At 45.1% G+C, this 15,361-nt stretch overlaps 1 protein-coding gene across 1 annotated transcript in view; it reads left to right on the plus strand.

The window, feature by feature from the left end:
- Positions 1 to 14,853, plus strand: part of COL7A1 (collagen type VII alpha 1 chain) — a 119,511-nt gene extending 104,658 nt beyond the window's left edge. The window contains exons 108-120 of the mRNA XM_077924950.1: positions 612 to 665; positions 755 to 817; positions 1,302 to 1,364; positions 2,052 to 2,168; positions 2,487 to 2,564; positions 4,055 to 4,108; positions 4,601 to 4,649; positions 5,253 to 5,285; positions 6,862 to 6,957; positions 8,152 to 8,265; positions 9,302 to 9,364; positions 10,110 to 10,289; positions 10,772 to 14,853. Of these exons, the coding sequence (XP_077781076.1) occupies positions 612 to 665; positions 755 to 817; positions 1,302 to 1,364; positions 2,052 to 2,168; positions 2,487 to 2,564; positions 4,055 to 4,108; positions 4,601 to 4,649; positions 5,253 to 5,285; positions 6,862 to 6,957; positions 8,152 to 8,265; positions 9,302 to 9,364; positions 10,110 to 10,279 (954 nt within the window). The 3' untranslated portion in view covers positions 10,280 to 10,289; positions 10,772 to 14,853. The remainder of the gene's footprint in view (positions 1 to 611; positions 666 to 754; positions 818 to 1,301; positions 1,365 to 2,051; positions 2,169 to 2,486; positions 2,565 to 4,054; positions 4,109 to 4,600; positions 4,650 to 5,252; positions 5,286 to 6,861; positions 6,958 to 8,151; positions 8,266 to 9,301; positions 9,365 to 10,109; positions 10,290 to 10,771) is intronic.
- Positions 14,854 to 15,361: the final 508 nt, after the last annotated feature.

Raw genomic sequence — 15,361 nt, forward strand, 5'->3', positions numbered from 1 at the left:
AGTGCCAAAGTTTCTCTTGGTTCCTCCCCCCCCCTTTTTGCATTATGACACATTGGGTGGTACTTAAATAAATAAAAATGCCAGTGTAAGGATTAGCGCTAGTGCAAGGGGATTCCACCCCCCTCTCTAAAGCACTAGAAGTTTTCAAAACATTGCTTTGGGCAGACACAGAATCTGTATGTGTAACTGCACAGAAACTCCAATCAGCTGAGCAATGGGGGGGGGGGAGGTTGCAGCACAGGGATAGCAACCACTGCTGCATCAGGATCACTAGGTATTCAAGTCTTTAGCCTCCCCTTTCTCCAGCAATCCTGATGCAGCTGAGATCATTCTGCGTACATGTGTAACTTGTGGCTGTGTGAGAGAGATGTGTGACAGTGCAGCAGCAGGAGAGGGTGTGTGTGTGTGTGTGTGATTGTGCTTATGTCCCTGCCCACCACTGTTCCTGCCCACCACTTCTTGTTGCCCTTGAGGGCCAAAAGGTTGCCCACCTCTGTCCAAGAGACCAACCGCTCATCCTATGAAGAGTGTGTGAGCTCACTGCCATGCTAGCACCCAGCATTTCCCTCTCTTGTGTCCTTTCTCACTATTGGACCCTCCATCTCTTCTAGGGAGAGCCAGGCCTGCCAGGCCGAATGGGACTTGCTGGAAGGAAGGGTGACCCTGTAAGTGTTCCCAGCGCATGCCAATGAAGCAGTGTGTGGCAAGACATGTGTTTAGAGAGGTCAGCCTACCTTCTGCTTTCTTTTCCTAGGGTGAGGTGGGCCTGCCTGGAACCCCAGGAATCCCCGGGAAAGAAGGCCTCATTGGACCCAAGGTATGGACTAGAGAACATTTATGTGGACTCAGTTAATTGGGCTGGAGGATGGCCAGTAATATTAAGCTGCATCCCAGCAAGATGGAAGTACCAAGGATGGGAACCAGGCAGAGGGCCTTGTCGGTAGTGGCACCCACCCTGTGGAACGCCCTCCCACCAGATGTCAGAGAGAACTACCAGACTTTTAGAAGATATCTGAAGGCAGCCCTGTTTAGGGAAGCTTTTAATGTTTGATGCATTACTGTATTTTAATATTTTGTTGAAAGCCGCCCAGAGTGGCTGGGGAAGCCCAGCCAGATGGGCGGGGTATAAAAAATAAATTATTATTATTATTATTATTATTATTATTATTATTAGGTGTTCTTGAGTCTGGTTTTTCTTTTGTGTGGGCAGGTGGTCTTTATGAAATGCTTACTCTTACAGACACATCTAAAAAGTCCACTTAAGTTATATACTTGATCAATATGTTGCTTTTTGTTATTAGGGCGACAGAGGATTTGATGGCCAACAGGGGTCCAAAGGAGACCAAGGAGAAAAGGGGGACAGGGTATGTTGTTATTTCTCTGGAAAGTGGTGAGGTTTCTGGTTTCATCAGGATCAAAGGTAGTCTCAGACTGCTGAAGAATTTGAGAGCATCCCTGCATGTCCCTTTTCTGTGCTCTGGCACACAGTGTGATGCCTTTGGACATGCGCTTCATCTTCTGTGCGTCTGCTGGGCAACTTTGAGGATGATGCTTGTGAAGCCTCGTTAATTGCTAAGCAAAGCTGCTTCCGTCAAAAATTGCAAGGTCCTTTGAGTAAAAAGTGTGGCGTGTGAAACAGGAATCGCATTGTCTACATATAACTATGGTAGACGTATTTCATTCAAGCGCATGACGAAGGCAAAAAGAATTGCTCCATAACTCAGAAGGAATGGTACAGGCATCAAATGAAAATGAACAGTGGGCTAGTACACTACAACGTGTAGTAGGCACCTGATAAATGCTTCCCATCTGATAGCAAGAACACTGTTGTTAAGGGCTGTAAACAGCTGTGATAACACTGGAATCCTCCTATCGGTGAAGCGTGTTTTGTTTTTGAAGGCAGGGAGAAAATCTTCTTACCATTTGAACTATTTTAGTGCATGCTGGCATTGTGTAATATTGGCCTTATGCAGAAGCAAGGGGCAGTCAGTTTTGTTTGCAGGTTAGGGATGCCATGTTCCTATTCTTATCCTCTGTTCCTTATTTCATAGGGTGCTCCAGGCATTATTGGCTCTCCAGGACCCAGGGGCAGTGATGGACCCCCAGGCCCCCCTGGTCCCCCTGGCAGCATTGGCCCAAAAGGCCCAGAAGGGATTCAAGGGCAGAAGGTAAGGGCCCATAATTTCCACACCACTTTCCTGAAAGCCAAATGTCTGTGCTTTAAAAAAAAAAAAAAAAAGGTTGATTTGTTGCACTAGGGCTTTGATCTGCTTCATTTGTGCAAATCTAAATCTCCAGTTTTGTGCTTGAATCCCTCCCACAAAATAGTGATGATCTGGAGGTCCCGTGTCCCCCCAAACCTGCTGTCTCTTCTTCTTTTTAAAGGGCCACATAACTTCTGACGGCTGGAGAGGCAATGCAAGAAGTGCTAAAAAATAAAGCGAAATAAAGCAATTGTCTTGGTGTGTTTGATTTCCCCATTTTAGGGTGAGAGAGGGCCACCAGGAGAGTCCGTTGTAGGAGCCCGTGGAGTCCCGGGTCTGTCAGGAGAAAGAGGGGAGCAGGTTTGTAAATATGTCTGTAAGTCCCTTTGGAGGTTGTTTCATTTGGCAGGTTGCTTCATTCTGGCAGGTTGCTTCATTTACTTTGAAATAAAGTAAGGGTGAAGGAATTCCATCAGTTCTGGTTTGGTCTTATTCAGATTTATGCAATGTGCACAGGCCACTCTGCAGAGAGTTTGAGCTATTGAGCTAGGTTGCCCAGGGGCCTGTAGGATTATGGAACTGGTAAGTCCTTTCTGCACAAAATACACACTGGAGATTTCATCTGGCTGGGCTTTGAAATCTGCCACCAAAATCTCTCTGTCTGTGTTTAACCACAACCCTAGAACAGAAACCTCATCATACCTCAAGTCTTCTGGCAAAGTGGGAAAACTCAATTTGACAGGAAGCTCATTTCAGCCTCTCACAATGCTGCACCTTTATATATATTTGCTACATGTCTTCATGAAAACTCGGTTTTAATTTGGAGCGGCAACTTGTAAGTGCTTTAATAGATAAAAGAACACATAAAAAACTATTTCAGGATCAGTAGTTACTTTGGTCACACTAGGATCTCCAAGCCAATAAAAGGGAACCAGACAACAGCAGCAACAATGCCCAACTGATGGAGCCCCAGTGTAGAAGTTTCCCAGGGATCATGAGGAAGGCTGGGGAAGGAGCCCCAGACTGAGCAGGCCAGGACTGGACAGGGTCAGGCAAAGGAGCAAGTTCTGTAGAAGAGTTGAGAACCATAGGTGGAAGGAGTTTGTGGTGGGTACATTAGCTGTAGCTGCAAGGAGGATACAGGAAAGAAAAAAATATTAGGCACAGCGGGGAGGTAAGGGAAGGGAGCGAGGGAATCTCTGGCTATCAGCCGGATGCATTTTCTTTCAGCCATAGGATCCTTGGATACCCTTGCTCTCTAGGCTATATTTTCAGCAGTACAGATCTGGAACTAGCTGGCAGACTGGATCCTCACCTCCCACACCCTTATATGCCAGATTGGTGGGGAGGGGCACCCCTGTTGGTCACCTGACATCACAATGGTGTCCGGTTACATGTTTTCCTTTCCCTGCACCGTTTGAAATCAGACTTTGCAGGTAAAAGGCACAGCACTTGCGGGGTTGGCAATCAGCTGATTGGCGGTGCTTGCAGAGCTGTTTGCTTTTGAAAGCAGTCCTGCTGTTAGCAGGTGTAGAGCAGGTAGCAGAAAATGGCTAATTAGGGCCATAGGTTCTGAATAAGGTGCAGCTCACCTGGGCTAGGTAAGGGCCAAAGGCTTACGTTATTTTCTCACAATGGCCAACCAGCTCGCAGCAGGACATGAGCACTGTAGCAGTCACTTCCTGCTCTTCATTCCCAGCAATTCATATTCAGAAGCTTCCCGCTTCTGACACTGAGCGCCTTCTCTAGCTTATATTGCAGATTTTCCAGAAACTGGGTAAGTTTCTTAGCATTATAATGTATTGTCTTCTCTCATTAACTTGCTGGATTCCTTTGTTTTTTGTTGACAGGGAAGTCCAGGGCTTGATGGCCTCCGAGGAGAGAAGGGAGATCCTGGAATGACGGTGAGGAGAGAGACCTAAGTTCTCTGGCATGACATTCTGAATAAAAACTCTAGGATAGGACGGCCATTTCAATATTGCTAGCCCTATAGCGGCCAATGGCGGTCAATGCAGCCAGGTTTCGTCCTTTAGCAGGAAGTCAAGTTCAGTCAAACTCTTGGTCCTGATTTCCTTTAAACTAAGGTTACCAGACGTCCCCATTTCCCAGGGACAGTCCCTGGATTTACAAATCAGTCCCCTGACAAAATCCTATCATTCCTACTGAAGTTGAAAAGTGTCCCCAGATTCATTGAAAAAAAATCTGGTAACCTTACTTTAAACTTGCTCCCTCCTGCTTCATCCATTTTGACTCTGCTCTTGCACTGGAATGTCTTTAGGTGACAAAAGTTTGCGCTCTTACCATTCCCTGTGTATATCTCACATTTCTACATCGGCCATTGGAGACTCATGCAGAGGTAATAGAACTCATCATGCTATGCACTGTCTCCTCTGCAGGAAGAAGAGATCCGTCTGTTTGTCAGGCAGGAGATGAGTCAGCACTGTGGTAAGGCTCCACCCGCCACTAGCCTTTGACCACCTGCACCTCCATCCTGCTGTTTTCTCCCTTGACTCTTCCGCCTTATTCTGTCTTTCTGAGTGCCCTTCTCCTCCTAGTTTCACAGGTACCCTAACTGGGCCTGAAACATACTTGTTCCATGGTGATAGGTACCCACGTATTTCTCAGGCTGTCCCTTCAGGAGTGTTCTGTCTGAGCCAAACTACCCTTGTCGTGCAAAAGATCTGGGACTGGATTATCGGCTGGTGCCTTCTTTTTTTAATTGAACTGCAGTTGTGGGTAGGTGGGAGATGCAGCAGGCATGAGGGTTGTGAGGTGTTCAACTCTTCCCTCAAGTGCTGTTGTCTCAATCAAAATCCACCTCCAGGGTTTTTTTTGCGGGGGAATAAGTTGCACAGGGGAAAAGGCAGGTTAAATTCTGCTTCCTGGCACTTGCTGCTGTGCCAAAGAAATTGACAGCCCCTCACCCCATGGCTATGTTTCGGTTGGTTTCAAATCTTCCACATAGCATGTAGTTTGGCCTTCAGTGCCTGACAGCTGAGACCCAAAACTGGGTGCCTGGATGAATTAATCGCCTATTTCTCATTTCAGCTTGTGGAGGCCAGTTCTCCCCTCCTGATCGACGTGAGTATATTTGTTTCTGATGGATCAGCTTCCTCTTTGGCGTAATCAAAATCCCAGCCAGCAGGAGCAGCTGGCATGGTGAGACGGTGCCAAGGACCTGCCCTCTCCACAACTGCATTGCTGCCTTGTACCAGAATGGGGTGGGGCAGAACGGCAGCAAGTTTGGGTGTGTTGGTGCACCAGCGGCAGCATCTGATTGGCTCTGCGCTGACCTCGCTGCTGCCTAGCCCTGCCTCAGCACCTTCCAGGGAAGCAGCAGCAGTGCTGCTGTCGGGAGGGCAGCTCCTCAGCACCACCCCAGCATGCCAGCTGCTCCGGCCAGTCAGTGGTAAAGAGCAGCATCCTGTACCTCATGGATACAGAAATATGGTTTGTGCTTCCAGGTATGCAGCAGGCTTCATCAGCTCACTACATCCTTTGTAATGGGCACTGTTTTTATCACCCCATTTGTGTTCTTAATCAATTTATTAATTAGTGCTAGAATTCTTTTCCAGCTATATTTTATAAATATCAAAGTATTAGTGACCTGTAATGTGAGTGTTTCATAGCACTATCATATTCATTTTGGGGGGAACAATACAGGGCAGAACTTTCCAATGGCCTCCATTTTAGCAAGCTGTTCAATGGCAGCATCCGAAAATGGGTTATAGTGTTATAGTGCTGAGTTTGATGCTTGAATGGGAACATAGTGAAATGAGCAGCAAAGCTTTGGGAAAACCCAGCAAAAATTATCTTCCTCTTTGTTCTCAAGGGAGAATGGTGTGTGCGTGGAGAGGCAGCAGAGGAATACAAGCAGAGGAAGAATTTTGGAGGGGCAGTGGGAGACCATGAGGATCTCAATATCACAGGGAGTCTCAATAGCATGCATATAAAAAGCATCCCCAGAAGTGCCAGCATCAGGGGTGGGAGGCTCTGAAGCAGGGCAACACCCCTCAGTCACCTGTGCTCAGGAGCTTGTGATCAGAATTGGATTTCCAGAGGTGCTGGGAGGACTCGAGGGACTTCTCAGGGCTCCCACCTGCCTTCACCACCTCCTAATAGCTCACAGATAAATGCTGCATACCTGGGAGCAGCCGGTGCTGTTCTTATTCATCTCCCTGGCGTATACTTTCCGCTGTTTCGCTAGTAGAAGCTTTCCATGTGTTGTTGTGTAGTGCTGAAACGTTGATCCACCCAAATGTGCCAGGGCTCAAGGGCACGGTCCCGCTTCCAGCATGCAAAACCGGGACACAATTCAGCCGTGCAGACTCTGGTCTGCTTTGCAGAAGGGTCCTCTACCACTACAGGAGGAAATGCCTGGCTGAATTGGAAATGCCACTGGATTGGGCTGCTGGGGACAAAACGTTCTCTCTGTAACAGTCAGCCCATCGTGCAAACCTTATGTCAGGATTTCCCCTGTCTGATGTGTTTAATGGCCGACTTTTGTGGAAGAGGGCAACACCGGGTGCGGCTCTTGAACTCTGGCTGTGGGGTGGGGGGGGGGCCTGTGTTTCATGTCTGGAGTGGGAGGTAGTACAGCTTGTCAGTCACTCTTACGTGCGTGTTTATGTTTGTGTTGTGACCTTGCCCCTCCCAGGTCTCCTCCCCAACTATCCATCCACCCAACCGTTCCCGTCTGTCAATGCTCAAATAGTCCCTGTGCTTAAGTTGTCCCACGCTGAGGAAGAGGAAGGTGAGTCTTGTCTCTTGCTGTTTCATGTGCACAGCATCACCTCTGCTAGCATGCGCAGGGGTTCTGCCACCAGCCTCCCCTTTCCTTGTCTTTTCGCTTCCGTTATAAAGCCAAGCTGTTTCAAAGGCAGGATTCAGTGATAGGCTTGGATCTTTTGAGGGCAGGGCCATTTCTGCATAACGAACGTAATAAAGTGAAAACAGCAAAGCATCCTATGGGGATGTTGAAGACTTAACACACTCATGGCAGTATATAGCATTGCAGACCAGAGCCCTCATTGTCAAATGTATGGTCTCCTTAGCTTATCCATTTGTCAACTGAGGAGGATTAAGCTTTCTTTATCTGACAAATTGCAGTCTAGCCAGCAAAAAGCTTGTGCCGTAATAAACTTGTTAAAGACTAGCAGTCCTTTTTGTTGGCTTTGCTACAACAGATAAACATAGATGGAGTTGATAATATTGCATTTAGGGTGGTAATAAGGACAGAAGTACTGGCAGATCCTTCTCATGGTGACAGACCGTGAAAGGACCGATGGCTACAGAATATGCCAGATACGGAAGTAGCCCAAAGGTTCCCTTTGCTGGAAAGCTGCCATTTGATCACCCAAAATACATAAAGTTGCTATGCCCTTATACTGTGGGGCTTGCCTTTGGGCAATTAACCGATATGGCATAGATCAACAAGCAGCTATGTAACAATTCTTCATTTCATGCATAAAACTAAGCCAAACTATGGTTTGCTGTGAACAAGCAAATGTGCAGGTTACCATGCTACCGGGGCTAAGTCATGGGTTGGCTTAGCATTACATCCAAACCCGAGCTTTTGGTTTGTCTCCCACAGACCAACCATGGGTGGCAAGCCAAGACAGACTTTGGATACAATTCCTGGTTTGTCTGGAGCAAGAGCTCTGCTTCCACAGCTGGAGGCAGCAATGCTTCTGAATACCAGTTTCTGGAAACCACAGGAGGAAAGAGTGTTCTTGTGCTCGAATCCAGCTTGCTGGTTTCCCACAATCATCTGGTTGGCCACTGTAAAAACAGGATGCCAGACTCGATGGACCATTGGCCTGATCCAGCAGGCTCTTCTTACTTTAAGTGTGCTCAGGATGAGACCTACCCATTTGTTCTTCCTTCCTTGCCATCCATTCCTCATCATTCTTGGATTCCTTCTGAAGCAGCCGTTCCTGTTTTGTAGGGAGCCAGACACGACACGTAGTGAACGTAGATGACCCTGAGTATGAGTACATCTACACAGAGGAGGACTATGAAGAGGGAGCAGATGGGACAGAGAGCCCTATGCTGAGGGATGGTGAGCTCCATTGGTCTGCAGAACACGTTTGATGGAATTGGGACATGCTCTCCTGCAGTTGCCCCTTGGGTGGGGGTAGCAGCACGCTGGAGCACTTGGCTCCTACCGAAGCCCAATGAAAGTGATTGGGAATCTGTGGGAATCTGTGTGAAATGAATTACTGGCTTTGGGTATCCCCTGCCCCATAGCATATATTACATTGAATAGAAAACCACTGCAGTTACTGGTGCTGTATACTCCTCCATGACCACTAGTAGGCAGCCTTGGCAAGTAATATTGTAATTAAAAAGCAGCTGGGTGGAGAAGTCACTTTCCTTGGCCATAGGACGAATGGGCTTTGAAAGATGGAGAGCTTTGGCAGACCTGCCTCCCACCTGTGGTAAGCAACAAAGTAGAGATCACAAGTAAGCAAGGCAGATTCCACGCCCTGGTTGAGAATAGAAAGAAGCTTCAGTATCCAGCAAACACATTATTAATTTTGATATTCCCTAGCCCCTGCAAGGTTGGTAGACCTTAAAGTTGCCTCTTGGGCTGGCATATCACTGACCAGAGTTTTCTAACAGAAGGAGTGAAGTAGGTTAATAAAAAAGACTCCTTAGGAAGCCAGTAGTTAGGCCTATTCTGTTACTCCCATACTTCTTTTCCTTGCGAGTCTCAAGGATTTTTAAATTTTTGCACTGTGTGAACTGTATCCATAGTACACAAGGTCCAGTTTTTTCGCTTTTGATCTTTAATCTGCAGGAGCATGGGAATAGTGAGACTTGGATGATATAACAGCTACAGTTCGCTTTCCTTTTTTGTTTTATTGTGTGTGTAGATAAGATGGTGATACACTGTGATCTCCTTTGGTTCTGGGTTTTGTTTTTGGCCAGAAATAAATTCTGGGTCTCCTGAAACACCTTTCATGCCCTCGCCATCCCATTCCTTCTTCCCATCCTGGGGTGGCAGGGAGGATGGGGAGAAGCCCGATACAGACACTAGAAGCTTCTCCTGTGGCCATGACTTCTTAAACCAGTACTCTGCTCCCTGTTTGTAGAGGTACTGGGCCCCAGGGCAGCTTCCAAGCATGAACGGCAAAAGAGAGCTCCCTCTGAGGAAGGTAAGCAGCAGACCTGCCTTGTGACCTTTCTCTCAAAGGAGCTGTCTTCTCCTTTCCTTCCATCCTCTTGGAATGAATAACAAGCCATTCGCTCCACCCGCTTCCGGTGTTATAAATTGTAAAAAGTGGGTTATCTGATAAGGAACATGGAGACTGTGGGGTGCATGCGGCCTGCCAGCCCCCAACACTACGACCTGCACCATTACCATCAGGGCCAACCAAGATGGTGGAAATATTGGCAGGCTGAATATGGCTCTGCTCCGCTTGGATCCTGAGATGGCCTGGTATTCTTTGTAGAGGTGGCATTTTCTGGCAGGGCCAGTCCTCAGACTCCTTTTAGAAGAAGAACTCAAATCTAGTTGTGATGGCACTTGGAGGGCGTGTTGCTCGAACTTCTGGAGATAAAAATAATGACATGTGTCCGCAGCTGCATGTTTCCCTGGTCCTCCCAGATGCTTATGTCTATACTGTGGATGAGTAAACTTAGCTCCTTGTGAGGTGATGGAAGTTAGAAGGAAATCTGTAGGCTGAAGTATGTGAATGACAACATCCTAGCATAACCTGCCGATGTGTTAACTACCAACCCTGTGTGGCTCTTTTCCACCCTACTCTGGCACTGTCTTAGGCACAATAGAAGGTCTGCAGTGTTTTCTGTTGAGGTTCTTCTCAGTGTAACACCTGAGAGTGGATGCTTAAGCCCTAGGAAATCTAATGTATAGGTTTGTTTCTTCTCCCTGCCTTCCAGCTGAGCCATGCTCCTTGCCCCTGGACGAGGGAGACTGCAGCAAATTCACGCTAAGGTGGTACTATAACCAAAGAGTGTCTGAGTGCCGGCCCTTCATCTACAGCGGTTGCAGGGGGAATAGCAACCGCTTCCATTCCAAGGAGGACTGTGAGCTTCAGTGCAAGTCATAGGCTGCTGCAGGTAAGATTGTTTCAAAGAGGGGCCTGGGAGCCGCTTCTCCATATTTTAGCAATTCCTAAAGCATCTTTCCTCAACACTGTGCCCTCTAGACGCTATTGGACTACAGCTCCCATCAGCCTCAGCCAGCACGGCTAGCAGTCAAGGGTGATGGGAGTTGTAGTCTGACAGCATCTGGGGGACACCAGCGACTCAGCTATACAGCTGCAAATAAAACATTTTAAGTGTGTTTTAAGTGCAATATACAATGTGACACTAGATGGCGATGGCGAGCCTTATGGAAAATTCAAGGTCTTTTTTAAAACGCTTTTTAAAAAAGCATTTTTAGAACGGTTTTTATATGTGTGTAGATTCCACGCAGGTTTGGGAAGTCTGTCCTAAACCAACATGTTGAAAGCAGGATCAGTTTTAAATACTGTTTTCAAAAATTGATTGGGTTCTCTCTCTCTCTCTCTCCCCCCCCCCCCCCCCCCCGGTTTTGGTAGGTGGCAACACAGTGGATCAGAACAGATGTGTATAAACTCTGAAGTGGGTTTTGGATTCTGGGAGAACTGACCAAAAGAAGAGTTCCGGCTCCTGAGGCTCCCAAACTATTCTTCTCCTGCAAAAGGTCTTAGAGTTACATACACAGAGAGTACATTTGGTCTGAGACTCATCTTGCAGCCATTTCTACTGCCTGCAGCACAGTTGCGCATGTTTGTGTGTGTGTGTATTTTGTATGTGTGCATGTGTGGGCTGCTTCAGCTGGAGCAGAGAAACGGTGCTATTCTTTTTTTTTAAAAGTATTTTGGTTGCTCTTGGTTTATTTTTTAAATTAAGGTGAAATTTTTATCAAATGAAAAACATATGCATAACCTCTTTTATATATAATATAAAAAGAAAAAGAAAAGACATATTTTAATTAGAGCTTTCTTAACTTATTTGATGCTGGCCGACGGATGACACATGGAATGTATTATATAGCCAGACCAAACTGATTCTCTCAATTCAGGTTTGCATCCTTTATGAGCTTTTCCTCTTGCTCCCCTGTATGCCCTTTCTGTTGCAATAAAAAGTGCTATGAGTATCTGAATTCAGATGTCCCATGATGCATTGCCAAAGCTACAGTTCTAGCGATGCTCCAAAGGGTTTGTTTCTGCAATTCTTCTGTGAAACTTGACCCCCACCCATCCCACCTACCCCAGCTTGTCAAATGAGGCTTGATGAATACACCTATGATTTGCCACATCTGCAAATCTGGTAGGAGAGTTTGTCACTTGGGATGGACTAATAGGGTAAAATGATTCTTATGGAGTGTTTCTTAAGGACACGACCAGGAGGAAGAATCTTCTAATTAGCTCTTCCTCTTTCTCAGAATCTTCCAATGCCTGCAGTGTACGTACACCTCTTCGTTTTTCAGCTCTAGGCTTTAAATCTGCTGTGGGCAAAGTAACTGCACAAGAAATCATATGCAAAGCAGATGAAGTCCAATCTTACCAAGACCCCTATAGATGTCACCTCCATGAAAAACAGGGAGTTGAAAAACTGGAACCTGAGTTTCCAGGCAAATTAGTGGTTCCATTTAGCTATTGTGATTAATCGCCATTAATAAACAATAGTGGTTCCATTTAGCTAGTGTGATAATTGCCTTTAATAGACCCATTCACTGTCTATTAATAGACCCATTCACTGGCCCTTCTCACATCCAGTGGCAGTGAATTCCATATGTTAACTTCACTGGGGCAAAAGAGGCTTCCTTTTTCCATTCTGAACCTACAGATCGTTCTGAATCTCATAGTATTTCATCATATTTTAAATAACACTACTTATTTTATAAACCTTCACTATCCTTTAAATGGCTTGATTTCTAAGCAAGAGTCAAATGCTAAACCTTTTCTTATAGGTGAAGCTGTTCAGTGCCTTGATCACTTAGATTGTTCTTTCCCATCCCTTTTCTAATGCTATTCTGTTCTTTTTGAGATTGGGCAACCAGAATAGTAAGCAGTCTTCCAAATGTGGCTGTGCCACAGATTTAAATAAATGCATGATGAAACTGACAGGAATTATTAGGAAAGAAATTGCAAATATACTTAGCAATGTTTTTTCATTGCTGCTGCACATTAAGCCAACATTTTCAGTTATCTCTTTCTGAGGTACTTACTCAACCAATTCAGATCCCACCAAAAGGTATAATTGACTTTTATTTTTATTTTTGGCCAGAAACTTTCTAAAATACTGTTGTGGTTGTAAACATTTTTTTTTGTCAGAACCTATGGGGAAACACCCTCCTGTGTAAATATCACTCTTAAAAAAATGAATTCATTTGAAGAAGTTTCACCTTAATCCTGAACAGCAAGCAATAGTCTCCAATAAACAATAGCATTTTGGAAGACTCCAAACAAAAATCAGAGCACATGTATTTTGTATGAGGGGATTCTGTATGAAACACTTGTTTTTATGTTTTACCTGCTGAACAATATTATGGAAATAATCAGTGAAATGCTGAGAATGGTGCTATGCTGTTATTATGTTGCTACCACTACAGGGCATTTTAAAAAGCTTGGCAATCATGTGCATTTCAACCTTTTTTCTTTTTTCTTTTGTTATCACCCTTTCCCAACAACTAAGCTTGCTATCTCCTCTGCTCAGCCCTGCTCCTCTCTGTTCCTTCTCGCTCTTTGGCATCCTGTGTGATCTTATGATCAGTGCAGATTCAGACAAAGTGGCTGTTGTTTAAAATACCTTTAAAGAAAATAGGGAAACAGCTAAATACACAAACATATGGCATGTGAAGAACCTAAGAAGAGACCTGCTGGGTCAGGCCATGGCCCATCTAGTCCAGCAGTCCTGTTCTCACAGTGGCCAACCAGATGCTTATATGAAGCCTGCAAGCAGGACCTGAGCCACAACACTGCTTTCGCCACTTGCGATTCCCAGCAACCGATATCCAGAGGTGTACTGCCTCCGATAGTGTTTCCCACTGATGTCCTTGTGGATGCTACCTGGTGCTATTACAGTAATTATTTAGTCATTGTGTATATAGGAAAGCAGCAATTTATAACCCACCGGATCTGGTCTGGAGTCAACAAGTTGTGGGTTGTTGCCTTTGAAGGGTGGCTATTAAAACACCTCAATCTTAAATGTGTTTGTGGAAGTACCTTTACTTTTTAGTGGAATTTACTTCCACCTTTTGGGCACCACCCAGCGACCATTGGGCATGCCTAAGTCCCCTGGCTCAAGTACACAGTACCTGACCACATTCGAAATCAATTGGCTTAAGCACACTTAACTGGTGGATTGTTGTCTTATTTCCTGTTGGATTTCACCAGAACCTGTGAAAGTTTTAAGGTGGTAGCCAAACCCACTGGTTTCTTAGAGCGGTACTTCATAGTTAAGGCTACCATTTTCCTGTTGAGCTCTCTTGAGTTTGCAGAACATCAGGTGTTATGCCACCAAATTGTAATGCTGTTTGCTAGCTCCAGAGAGACTCTTTAATCCAGAGGGACTCTGACAATAATCCCAGCCCTTTCCCAGTCCATGAAGAGATGTTGCTTGCCTTTTGTATTTCTGGTGTGCAAATGCAATCAAATGTAAAAATGGCCTCCGAAAATCAGAGAAGCAGATCATAACAAGCCCAGCAAGTTAAGTGCAACAGGTGACTCAGGTAATAATTTAGTACTGGGATCTGTGGGGCAGTTTCTGATGGCATCACCTAGAAGTGTTCATTTGGAACCCTCCTGTCCATAGGACACAGTTGACTATATTACAGTAGTTTATCTGCCTGGGGTTGGTAGTTTGATGTTGCTGACTTTGGACAGGATGGCTTTGAATGGGCTACCATAGGTTTACTGTAGCCAACCTGATGCCCCGCCTCAGATGCTGTGAACTACAACTCCATCAACCTTGACTCTTGGCCATGCTAACCAGGACTGATGGGAATTGTAATCCGCAACTTCTGGAGGGCACTGTGTTGTCTACCTGTGCCTTAACCAGCTCTGTGCTCCTTTGAACAAAGGGAAAGTCACTGTCAATGTAAAATCACATGAGAAAGAACCAGCTATCTGCTATCTAGTGTTCATTGTCTCCATCATGGAAAAAGCATGAACATAGGAACCTGACCATTTTAACAAAAGATGGCAGGGCTTCAACCCTGCAAAGAAATCATGTGCTCTACTACTCCACTATAGCTCTTCATCTATACTATCAGTACCTTGCAAATTCCAGAAGAGTAGGCAAGTTTAGTCTTTTATAGAAACAACAGAGTCCCATGGCACCTTAAAAGACTAACAAGGGTATTCCAACATGACCTTTCATAGACCCAGTATATGAACTCAACATAGACCTTGCCTTTTGTCCTCTGTCCAGTGTGTCTGCAAAGAAAGAAAGGCATTTTGGTCAAAGAGCACCACCCCCTTGGTGTACATATGATCTTTGCTGCCATCAATCACTATTTTATTCCCAAGATGCTGGCTGCAGAATAGAGATGCAAAACTAACTGTTGTTTCTTCTGTTTGTAAGATGCCTCTAATTATGTATGGTGCAAAATCCAAATGCAGTAAATGAATAAAAGTTTGTTTTACCTCATTCAGTCAAGTGTGTTCGTCAGCTATTTTGTTAGAACCCAGAACAGGACAAATCACCTACTGTACCTCTAATCCCACAAGAAATCTGCTTCCACCTGAAGCTGGTTCTGAAGATCTAATCTCCTCACTGTGAAAGGGAACCACTTCTCTAGTGTTCCCATCCCAAGGGTCCTCATTCACTTTTCCCTCTGCATCTTGATGGAAGATTTGGGTGGTGTACCGACTGAAATAAAAATAACATTCTTGGCAATACATTCATTTTTATTACAGAAATCCTTCCCCATAGCAATAAGTTCATCCTTCCCCAAATCTCTAAATTTTTCTTTATTTCTTTCCAAGTAGTTATATAATTGTCTTTAAAAATATTTATGTTCTTAGCTGTCAGCCATACACCTAAGTATTTAACTTTTTTTCCTATAGATAATTCCATAGTTCATTGTAAGTCCTTTTTATATTGCTCTGTCACGTTTTTCACCAAGACCTTCATTTTATTTTTATTTCATTTGAAACCCG

This window comes from Podarcis muralis, chromosome 2, assembly GCF_964188315.1.
Source record: "Podarcis muralis chromosome 2, rPodMur119.hap1.1, whole genome shotgun sequence".
NCBI classification, from domain to species: Eukaryota; Metazoa; Chordata; class Lepidosauria; order Squamata; family Lacertidae; genus Podarcis; species Podarcis muralis.